Genomic DNA, 12,189 nt, shown 5'->3' with positions numbered 1-12,189 from the left:
AGGCAGGAAGCCCATTTGGGACCCTCTTGCAGGAGTGCTGATGAGAAACGACTCAGGCTTGAGCTGAGCTGGCAGTGGCTTGGCTGAAGTGAGGTAGACTGAGTCACATTAGCAAGACTTTGAGATTTCTTGCTTGGGCAACAAGGTGAAATGGAGGCTAGTCCTTTTTAATCTAGTAGGAGATAAAGCAAGAGGAATAAGTTTGGAAGGAAGGGATAGAGGTGGTCGCCATATTCCATTTTGGACATGCTGAGTTTAGCTGCCTGTAGGACAGATATCCCCCTCATGGGGCTAACCAGTAGATGAAATCTATGGATCTACAGCCAACAAGAGATACCTGGGGATGTGAATTTGAGAGTTCTCAATTGTTTATTATTCAGCACATGTTTACTTTGACTCTGCTATGTGCTAAGCATGAGGAAGCACAGTCCACAGGACAGGTGCAGGCCCTGCTGTCAAAGAGCTGGCAGTCTAGTAGCTGGCAATTGCAAAGCAGTGAAAGAGGTGCTCCGAGAAGGGGAAGAAGGTAACAGCTAAGCCAAGACCTGCACAAAGGATAAGTAGGGTTAGCCAGACAAAGTCCAAGGGGTACAAGTGTTGCAAGCAAAGGGAACAGCATGTGTGAAAGTCCAGAGGTGGGTCTGGGCACGACACTTTTGGGAACGCGGGCGTGTAGTGCAGTGTAAATGGAGCATGGTCTTAGCAGCCTATAGATGGCACTTGAAGGTGTCAGACAGATGGGAACTGGCAGGGAGGATCCAGCCTGCTAGGCTGGCTGAGGGAGGAACCTGAGGCTCACTAGCCTTTAACTAAGAAGCATGGGCAGAGAAGAAGGAAACCAAGATGAAGAGGCAGAGTAGTAGAGGGAAAAGCAGGAGAGAGTTGGTGTCACAGAAGCCAAAGAAAAGGCAAGTTTCAAGAAAGAAAGGAGCAGTAGGTTTATATGCAAGGAGTAAGGAAGAGAGTTATTTAGGGGCATGTGGGCAGATGACAGGGCCCTGGCAAGGTCCCAGTGGAAGGTGGAGCCCCAGCTGGTAGGTATGTCATTAGTCAGCAGCATCCCCTGGCCATGGAGAAGTGGAATGAAGACAGACGCATACTGATGTATGGCTCTAGAAGGTTGTTTGCTCAAAGAAGTTAACTATACAGTGTCCACTTTTGTTCAGCTTCTTGCTCTCAATGTGTCTGTCCCTGTATTAGGGTGGCCATGTGGGGTCACTCTGCTTCCTCACTTGGCTGCTAACGACCACCAACCTTGGATGAGTTCCTCCCTCTGGTCCCCAGTTTCCTCACCAGAAGTGAAAATGACAGTGCCTGCCTCGGAGGGCTTGTGAGAGGAAAAGGCCCAGTGCCCGGCTCACGGTGGGCTTCAGTGTTAGTTTCCTTCTCTTTGCCGTGTTGGTATATCAAGTACCAAAACAGTGGCCACTCTCAGTCTCCTGAACCATGGCATCTGTTGTCTGTTTGCCTTTCATCCCTCTCCTCCCAGGTTTGACCTCTACATTGAGAAATTCTACTCTTTACACTGAAAATACTGTGGCCATTCAGGGATGGTGGGAGCCGTGTGGAAGAGTTTATGGAGGAGATACAACTTTACCAAAGCCTTAAAGGATGGACAGGATTTGGTGAGGGAGCAGGCTGGATGACACCTGTGGGGAGCCAAGGATGGCAATGGCAGAGAGCCAGCATGTTTTTGGAATGGGGAAGGGCATAGCCAGTAGGAGCAAAGGGTGGAAAACAGCCCAGAAGTACAGCTGACTGTGTATGTGAAGCATGGCTGTGTATGTGGAGGGTCTGGAAAGTCATGGAGGACTCAGCCCTAAACCCCATAAATAGGTGGAGAGCTCCACTCTGCGGTATGTGTGCGGGGATGAACGGGACCCAGTCCCAGCCCCCAAGGTGCTTCAGTCTCCTGGGGAGGACTAGACTTGTGCATCAGAGTTTTGTTTTTTAGTTTTTTTGTTTATTGTTTATTGAAACATAACTGACTGTACATATCTGTGGGGTACTATGTTGAATATCAGTACATACCTGTGTGCACCGTGTGAGTGCACCAGAGTTTTAATTCAGGGCAGAATGGGATGCTCCCTGTGCTAAAACTGTACACAGTACAGTAGGAGCAGAGAAGAGGGTGATTCATGTTAGCCAGAAGGTTCCAAGAAGATGCAATGTTTGAGCTTCTGGATGAAATATAAATCTCTTAGCTTTAAACTTACAGTTTTCCATGTTGTTGGTTATGATTCATGGAGTTGCTGAATATTGACTCTTAGAAGGCACCTTAGATATTTTCTGGTTCAGCTCTTTCATTTGTCAGTCTGAGGCCCTAAGAGATAAAGTGACTTACCTCAAGTGGCACAACTGCTAATACTGGAAGCCACATCTCTTGACTTTCAGATCAGTTCTTTTATTTGTTGGTCTGTGAAATTAGGGCTTTGCTTAACAACCATGTAGGTAGCTTCTAAAGGAGCTGAGTGATAAATTAGCCTGTTGCGTGAAGCTGGAGCCCCTGGTTCATAAGCACTAAAGTTTTAAGAACCCGAAGGGTACTCAATACTAAATAAAAGTACACTTGGCTCCAAAATGAAGGAGAGGAAGCTAAGCAACAGTTCTGTCTTATAACTTATGTAGAACAAGAACTGAGGAGCCAAAACCAAGCTGTTGCAGCTCTGTTCCTACCCAATTCACAGAACTTTCAGCTGGACTGGATATAACAGCGTAAGCGTGGAGTAAACATTAATGATCGAACAGCTTCAGCCACTAAGGCTAATGTTTCCAAAGCTTAGAAGGGCAGGAGCTGCAAAACCAGCGGTAGCCTCATGACACCCAGGCAAGGAACACTTGAGAGATCAAATTGGCAGGTCCCTATTTTGTGAATTAGCGTTCATCTTTAAACACTTTTCAGGAGACTGATGTTTAAAGGGTCCAACCAGAAACTTTTGTTGAACTTGGCTTTTTAATGAGTATTTTGTTTTGAAAGGTTTTTCTGTTTTTTGTTTTTTTGGTTAACAACTCATTCAAAATAGTTATTAATAGGTTTGATTTAGTTAAGAAAGTGGAAATTGCAGATTCCTTTACCAAGTATTTTGTGGTAAAATCAGGCAAATGCGATTGTCCAATCCAGTTGAGTGCCCCAAACTTTCAGGCCAACAGTAGTCAGTGGTTTCTGAGCACTGGGAGACCAGGGAAGGCTTTTGAGCCGAGAAGGGACTGGGGGTGACAGGGAGATTAGGCCAGCAGTGCGATATGTGGGATAGCCTCCAAGCGTGAGGCTGCAGGCAACAGAAGAGACCATTGTGACCAGAGTCGTAGTGATGTCAGAAAGGCCGGTATTCGGAATGCCAAGGAAGGGGTGGCCATGATTAGTGTTTTGAAGGATCACTAGGATTTGGCACTAATGGACTAGATGATGAGTAGAGCGGAGACAACACGGTGATCTGTGTCCAGGTACCTAGAAGCACTGTTGAGACAGAACATGTGTGGTATGAAACAGCAGAGGAGCTGGGCTGTGGGGAAGACACGTTTGGTTTAGAACAGGCTTGACAGACTATGGTATGTGGGCCTGTGGCTTGTGAATAAGAAAGGTTTTTAACCCTTTGTAAAAAAAAAAAAACAAAGCAAAGAGTATGTGACAGAGACCATGTATGGCCCACAAAGCCTCAAATATATTCCAAGTCTGCCGCCGCGCTTTGGAATACACTGTTGGGGTGAGAGTGAGACCCCGAGGAGGCAGCTGATTATGTGGGTGGGGAGAAGTGGAACCCAAAGCAGCAGCGGCAGCCCTGGGATCGGATGTGCACCCCATTGCAGACCGATGTAAAGGCGGAGAACCGAGGTAAGTGCACCGGAGCTGCGCAGCGCGAGCGGGCAAAAAGCAGAAGGGGGACAGCCGAGAGAAGGCTTTTCGCATGGGGCCTCAGATGCTGCCCAGAAGTCTGGGAGCAGCAGGACGGGGGAAAGCAGTTACGTTTGGCAAACACGGGAGGGGGATAGTTTTTAAGAGAAGAGCTTCTGTAGAGGGTGGGGGTAGAATCCAAATGACATGTACTCACAGAGGCTAGATAGTAACCACTGTTGCTAGATCTTTATTGGTAAAAACAGGGTAAGAAATAGGGCAGAAGCAAGTAAATACAAGATCAGCTGAAGGCATTTTCAAGGCAGGGAAGATCTAAGCATTTGTGAAGGTGTGAGATTAAAGCCTCAGGACACAGGAGGTAAGCAATGGCGGAGATTCATAGGAGTGGAAAGTGACGGGGTTAAGAGTATGGGTGGAGCCGTCCTGCTCCTCCTCCATCAGGCAGAGGAGGAAAAGGGAGAGGAGGGCATCCTAGAAAATTCTGGACCTTGTGTCAGCTGATGTTCTTATGAAGCGGGAGGTGAGGGTGTGTGCTGAGAGGAGCTGGGAAGGAGACTGGCGAGAACAGTTGCCTGGGTTGGGCCACCTGGTAGGGGCACTAGGAAGTCAGGGAGATGAACAAAAGGATTAGGGAGCAGCAAGTGCCACCTGAAGAACCAGGTCCCAGGAGCTTCTTGGGTCCCATTTTAACAGAAGCAGAGAAGGCGGACTTTAGGCCTAAGATCAGCTTGGGGATTGAGATGGACAGCACATTTCATAGCAGGAGGAGAGAGGTATGTGACAGGCAGAGAGCGTGGTCGTAGAAGTGTCAGAGTGTCTGTTCTCGAAATCCAAGCTAGAGATGGAGTTGTATCCTCCAAGAGCTCTCTGAGGGACTGCATGAAGTTGGCAGATTGAGAGATCTTTCCTCTCCTGCGCTGGTCTCAGGGACGTGGAGGGTAGAGAGATCAGCACACAGAGCTCAAGCCTGCGATGTCAGATTCTTCTTTAGAGGAGACACGTTCACAGTCCAGAAACCGGTATTATCTGACAGCAGCAAATTAGTAGCTTGTGCTACTGCTGCCATTATGTTTCTAATCTGATGGTTTATTTATTTAATTTATGAGTAGGGTCTTTCAGGGTCAGTGTGACAGGTACTGGTATCTTCGTCATTGTCTTACTCAAGTCTAGTCCTGGCATATCTGGAATTAGTATGTGCAGTCTACCAGATATTCCTGTTGGTGGGAGGAATCCCATGACTCAAATATTATTGACCTACTGTCTGTCAAGCATTGTGGGAACAAAAAGGTGATCGAGAAATCCCAAGTGCTGTTAGGTCAGTGGAGAGATTTTATAGTGTAGATTTATGATCTAACTAATGAATTAAGGTCATTAGATGAATTTCTCTAAGGTGAAGTCTTTTTAGTTATTTTGTGTTCTTTGCCTGTATCTCCTCACCTCCACATCCTTTATATCACTGTTATGGTCTGAATTTTCTGTCTTCCCTAAATTCATATGTTGATATTCTAACCCCCAAGGTGATAGATAGTATTAGGAGGTGGGGCCTTAGGGAGGTGATTAGAGCTTCCATAAATGGGATTAGTGCCCTTATGAAAGAGACCCCAGAGAGCTAGCTTGCCCCTTCCACCATGGAGCAAGAAGACGCCATCAGTGAGAATGCAGGCCCTTACTAGGCACAGAATGTGCCAGTGCCTTGATCTTGGGCTTCCCAGCCTCCAAAACTGTGAGAAATAAATTTCTGTTGTTTATAAGTTACCCAGTCTATGGTATTCTCTTATAGCAGCCCAAAGGGACCAAGACAATCATCGACTTATATGGGCATAGGGACCCTATCTTGTGCATTCTCTAGAAATCCAGCTCAACTTCAGTGCTTATTATGGGTTCTGTACACAGTCTACACTTGAAAATAGTTGGCCATTGTAATTTCTAGGATCACAGAACATCCAAGCAATCCACATTTTTTTAAAAAACCTGATTCCTTATTACTTGTCAGTAAAAGTGGGAGGCTGGATATTAGTTTATTATTTAGTAGCCCTCTGTCCCTTTCCCTTTTGAGGTTTAATCAGGGAGGTTCACAGATGTTCTTAATATCAATTTAGTAATACTAGACACTTTCCTAACCTAATTTTCATTTGGAATTATCTTTTATCCGTGCTTTGTTATAAACAAACACTTTAAGGATAATGGGCTGCCTCAGTATGCCAACTGATTTGAATGAACTACTCTCATAAGGGAGGCTAGATACTAACCACTATCTGTCTAATTCACTGTGCTTGAATTAGAGTACAGTAAGTCATACCTGGTTAATTTGCATTCCATTGGTTTAGAATTCATGGAAATTGGCATATAGGCTAAGCTGTAGTTTCCTTTTTATTATCTAAGAGCTTCCAAAGAAATTAATAGTGAGTGATGGGAACCAAGACTTAACAGAAGGTGTTTTCAAGCAGCATTAAGTGTTTCAGAAACCTTCATTTACACAGACACACTAACATGCTATTTATAAGTCATTCCAATCTATTTAAAACTACTCCCCTAATGACTTCAGATAGACAGCGTTTCATTAGCCTAGTTACTAATATATTTAGAAGTAGCAAAACCATGTATTTTGAAAGAAACAGTCTATACTTCAGTCTTGTCTTTTCAGTAATCTAGGCACTTACCTCCAGCCCTACCCTCAAATGTGAACTAATGACACTTTACTGTGTTTGGATGCCCCCTGACCTTTTATAATATGAGATCTCTGCAAATAAGTCACATCATAGAAGTATATATACAATGCATTCTGGGCCCTTCTATGTCCAGAAAGCTGTTGTGAGCCTGCAAAAGAGGAGAGAGTATGCGGAGGGCCCATGAAGGCAGATGACATGGCTGGTAGTCATTGTCCTCCCTTACAGAAAATCTCATACAGTGAAAAGGAATTTACGTTTGCACAGAAACACTCAGAAAAGTGGCTTTGTTAGCTCTTTTGTTTGAAATAATCTTTAAGCTGATCTTTCAGCTGAAAATATTTAATTATTGGATTTTTTTTTCCTTTTCTTGTCATGGTTCACGAAATTTGCAGCCACCTCCTTTTTTTGACTAATTGCACTGAGCAGTTGTCTGTTGCTACAACTTCTGCCAAATGGCCGTTACTGTTGGGCGGTAAAACAAAGAGACAACAGCACTAGTCACAAAAGTTCGTTACATCCTAAAATACAAAATAAATAAATAAAATAAATTACAGCCCAGTTGGCCTGATACTTTCATCCCTGGGCATGGGTCTAATTATTTAAATCTACAAGATCAAGTGTTCTCATTCTGAATAACCATTAATGGATACCTGACAATGTGAAATGTCAATTTATTTTTTCTCATTTTGGGGGCCACTAGTCCTGTCACACCCTCTGCACTCGCTGAGCTTCTCGACCTGCTGGACAGTAAAGCAATTTCTTCATCAGCGGCTAAACAGGTATGTCCACACTTCCTAAAGCTTCCGACTGCTCCACTCTCCCGTAAACATTTTCTGTGAAACCCAAATGCCATCACTAAGTGGATTTCATAATTGAGGTATTAAATGCTTGTAGTGATATTTTTATGCTGAAAGGTAGAAACATTTCAGTTAGCAAGGATATAAAGCCAGTATTTGTGATACAGGCAATTTGCCTCATGTCATGGCTAACTGGGGGAAATAGCTAGTTTGGCTTTTGCTTGAATGTCTCGCCCAAACATCTGTTCACATAGAGGGCTGCTGCAGCTCATGGGGGCTGCTGACTGTGTGCAGCTTCCACCATGCTGAAGGCCACCACGGCCTTGGCCTAGTGTTTTCTCACATCCTTCCATCCTCTGCAGCCTCCCAGCCAGTCCCAGGTCCTCCTCTGTTTCTGTCATGTGGTTGTCCTCTGAGACTCAGTTGTCAGCAAGGAGGGTGAGGTCCGGCTGCTGCACACTCCGTATGTAAAATTTTACACATGTACCCAGTGTGTGAAAGCCCAGAAAATTAGCATAAGCTAAGGTGGCCTTCTGCCTCATCCCCTCCTCCATGTAACAGTGCTAGGTGCGTGACAGATTCCTGGAATTCAGAAAACTCTTACAAATAAGTACCCAGAAAGATAAAGAACACTTAGGCAGCTGCCTCATCTCAACTTTAGAGATCGCAGCTGTCAGTGCTTCCGCCAGAAACATAATGTTATTTTAATGGTGCCTTTTGCATTTAATATTTATAAGCACTAGCAGTAGTGGCAGGTTACAAAGTGAGGCTTTGGAAAAGTGGCTACATTTGGCTAATTATGAGGCACGATGGAGCATATAGCAGGCTCTATGCTGTGAAACTGCAGACAATAAATAATAAAGGCTCTGTGTACCCACCTTGAGTGAGGCTGTCAACTCAAGGGACCTCGCCACACTTAGGAAAGGCTTTTGGTTGCCTGGATGTCAGAGAAATACAAATGTTTATGACAATGCTCAGCAGGTGCAGAAAGATTAGGTGGCCTGAGGGCAGGAAAAAACTATACATACATTATTACATACATACATACATATATATATATACACACACACATATATATATATATGAGCAAATGAATTGTAATACAGACAAAATCAAGATTTTCAAATTCTTCCACCTTCAAGTAACTGTCATTGGTATTGGGTGAACTTCATTCCAGACATCTGTCTATGCCTAGGTACAGTTAGAAGGGTGGATGGATGGATGGGCAGACATGAGGTTAGAGAAAGATTTTCAAAAATAAGAGGTTATAGTGTACTTTTTAGTTTATGTTTTATTAAGTGTACAGTTCATTGGGTTTTATTTATTATATTCACAAGTTGTACAGCCATCATCACTATCTATTCCAGAACATTTTCATCACCCCGGAAAAGAACCCCCTCCTCCTGGCAACCACTAATCTATTTTCTGTCTATGGATTTGACTGTGCTGGGCATTTAATATAAATGGACTCATACAATATGTGGCCTTTTGTGTCTGGCTTCTTTCATTTAGCATAATGTTTTCAAAGTTCACCCATGTTGTAGCATTTGTCAGTACTTCATTCTTTTGTGTGGAATAATATTCCATTGTACAGATATACCGTATTTTGTTTATCCATTCGTCAGTTGATGGATATTTGATCTGTTTCCACTTTTTGGCTATTTTGAATAATGCAGCTTTGAACATTCATGTACAAGTTTTTGTTTGAGCATATATTTTCAAAGTTCTTGGGTATATACTTACAGGAATGGAATTTCTGAGTCATACTCTGTGTTTAACATTTTGAGGAACTGCCAAACTATTTTCCAAAACGTCTGCACCATTTTACATTCCCACCTGCAGAGCACAAGCGTTCCAGTTTCTCTACATCCTCGCCCACACTTGCTATTGTCCATCTTTTTAATTATAACCATCCTTGTGGGTGTGAAATCGTATCTCACTGTGGATTTGGTTTGTATTTTCCCTAATGACTAATTATGTTGAGCATCTTTTTGTGTCTCGGTTTTATAGTTACTTTAAAAAAAAGAGAAAAACTGTAATTTGCAATTAATTTTTTCTGAGTTTAACAGAAGTGTCCAAGTATGCCTTGGGTTAGAAACCTGTGACCCAAAACAGAAAGGCTGATTCTCCTGGGTACTGCTGTGGCTTCCAGCAGAACTGGAAGAGGTTCCCTTAGAGACTAGGTGACCGGGGGTGAGGAAGAAGGTTGGCTGAGTGACTGACTCCTGGAGATGACTGATATGCAGAAATAATCATCCTCTTCTGAGAACATTCTTACTCCAAAGAATCTCCCACTTTGTGTTCTAATTTATTAATTCGTTTCTCACCACCTGTCTCTGGCTGACATTGTTGCCCGTTTCTTTCATTCCTTGCACATGTCACTGCACCCTCCTCCCAGGTGTTCCAGCACTGCTTCTGAGATTTACAAACCTCATGTCTCCAGCACCCTGGAGCCAAGGAAGTTATAAGGTTGCTGCTGTGACGCAGCCCTAGTCTTTAGAAACTCGAAGATTATATATCATCATGAGCAACCTCCTGGTAACTGTAGACAAAAGCATCCTGCATTCCTCTCACAAGATCTAGAAGTGGCAAGTGGCAGTCTCCATCCCCTCCCCTCACTAAGGACAGGGCCAGCCTGGACACATCAGATTCCCAAAGTGTCAGAATCACAGCTAACCTCCACATAACATCCCAGGATTCCAGATGTTGGGCCCCAGACTGCTGGTCGTGCGGGGAGTATATGCGTCTGCTCTGTGCTCTCCTGGACACATGCCGACGATCCACTGTCTCCTAAGGATCATCCAGTTAATGCTTCCAGTGGGACGGAGCCAGATTGAGTTCCATGGAGATGGAAATCACAATCAACACACAAGTGTGCCATTTAACCAATGCCCTCTTGTCTACTTTGGGCTCTGCTTTAAAGAGAAATCATCAAAAACCTTTTAATGTAGAAAATGTTACGTATCATGCCCTAAAGCTGTGTTACAAATGATTTGATGTCTTTTTCTTTTTTAGTGCTTCAGTTCATTGTACAGTTTACTGTGCCTTGCTCTCTTAGGGGCTTGAGTTGATGTCTGTGCCTTTCTAGAAGAATGACATTTCACAATACCTGCCTTTGACCAAAGAGGGGACTGGCTTCTCTATAATTGTCACAGCTCCATCCCTGCCATCTCCCTTGAACACAGGTCTTTCCCTCACACCTTGACCTTGGATGCCTGGGACAGGCAGGGACAGACCAGGGGACTATGTGCTTTCCTTCAAGGTACTTTAAAAAATAGCATTAGCTGGAGGGACGGTAGGGTAGCACTTAAGAAGAGGGTGTGTGAATTCAGTCCCCAGGGAACCAAAGGTTGAGTTTCTGCCCCATCTGTCAGAGCTGGCTCCAGTGTGTGTGTGTGTGTGTGTGTGTGTGTGTGTGTGTGTGTGTGTGTGTGTGTGTGTGTGTGTGTGTGTGTGTGTGTGTGTGTGTGTGTGTGTGTGTGTGTGTGTGTGTGTGTGTGTGTGTGTGTGTGTGTGTGTGACTGGGCTTCCCAGCTTGCCTTACATCATACTTTTGTTGGTCATTTATTAACACAGGACGTGTGTGTGTGTGTGTGTGTGTGTGTGTGTGTGTGTGTGTGTGTGTGTGTGTGTGTGTGTGTGTGTGTGTGTGTGTGTGTGTGTGTGTGTGAGAGACTGGGCTTCCCAGCTTGCCTTACATCATACTTTTGTTGGTCATTTATTAACACAGGACCAGCACTGTGCTAGAAATCCCTTGTTATGTATGTTTGTCTTGGGTGGGCTGCAGCAGGGCCCTTGGAGCTGCACTCCTGGCCAGAAACAACTGCACTTGGAATGCACTTCCCAGGGTGCGATTAAATACAGACAAAAGCTAAGGATTTATGCTGCAGCACAAGCTTGGTAACCGCAGAGACCATTATGTGAGCGTCAGGGGGACCAAGGAACAGGAGAGTCTGGCCAAGAGACAGGGCCAGCCCTGCTCAGTGGCTCCCACCCTGCTAGGATCCAGCTAGGAGTGCACAGTCCTTGTCTTAAATAGGAATGAGCAGAGGATTGGACAACTAGAGTCTGCTCTGTCAGCCCACGGAGCTGGATCTGGGCTGTCATGGCCACTTCACTGATTTGTGAAATTAATAAACTGATGTGTTCTAACCCTGGAGTAAAGAACACTTCAGCCACCAGATTCCCTCCCATTTGTCCTGGAGGCTGCTGAATTCTGTTTCTCTAGCACCACAGCTTTGTACCCCACTCGTCCCACCCCACTTTCTCAGGAGCATCCAGCCTCTCTGCATTTAATATCCATCCTAGCTGTGTACTGCTTTATTTTTTGAATGGTGTGATTTGGAAGTGATCCCCGAGCACATCACCACTTTTCTGGCTATTTTGGCCCAGGCAAATCCAACCAGCCATAGTAGGTCTCAGGAAAGCTGACTCACTAGTTGGTCTACGTAAAGAGTCTACCCTGTGCTTTATATATATATGTATACGTATATATATATATATATATATATACGTATACATATATATATATATACATATACATATATATATATATACACATACATATAAAACACACGCGCGCGCGCACGTGCGCTCTAGCAGGCCTGGAGAAATTGCTCCCTGGCTGTGTGCAGAGGCAGGCCCAGGAATGGCCCTGGTGACCGCCAGTGCCCTGCTTCCAGGCAGGGGCTGCCAGCAGCGTCCGTCTTTTCTGCTGAGCTCTTTTTTATGAGCAAGTCTTTGCAGGGGGTTTCTATTTTAAGCAAGGGCTTGAGATCTCTCCTCTCTCTTCCTGAATGTTGGACATTTTCAACTAGGAACTTCTTAGGAGTCTGTGCAAATGCACAAAATAAACACTGGGCAAAGTCTG

General features: G+C 44.5%; 1 protein-coding gene across 2 annotated transcripts in view; it reads left to right on the top strand.

Annotated features, from left to right (window-relative positions):
* Window positions 1–12,189, top strand: part of GATB (glutamyl-tRNA amidotransferase subunit B) — a 76,069-nt gene that overhangs the window by 60,007 nt on the left and 3,873 nt on the right. The window contains exons 11-12 of one of the 2 annotated variants that reach the window (XM_063107890.1): window positions 7,223–7,301; window positions 9,718–10,274. In XM_063107890.1, coding sequence (XP_062963960.1) covers window positions 7,223–7,301; window positions 9,718–9,738 — 100 coding nt within the window. In that variant the 3' untranslated portion in view covers window positions 9,739–10,274. Of the gene's footprint in view, window positions 1–7,222; window positions 7,302–9,717; window positions 10,275–12,189 lie in introns of those variants that run through there. The other variant, XM_063107889.1, reaches the window with a different exon arrangement.

This window comes from Cynocephalus volans, chromosome 9, assembly GCF_027409185.1.
Source record: "Cynocephalus volans isolate mCynVol1 chromosome 9, mCynVol1.pri, whole genome shotgun sequence".
Taxonomy (NCBI): domain Eukaryota; kingdom Metazoa; phylum Chordata; class Mammalia; order Dermoptera; family Cynocephalidae; genus Cynocephalus; species Cynocephalus volans.
This window is presented reverse-complemented; position numbering and strand designations above follow the sequence as displayed.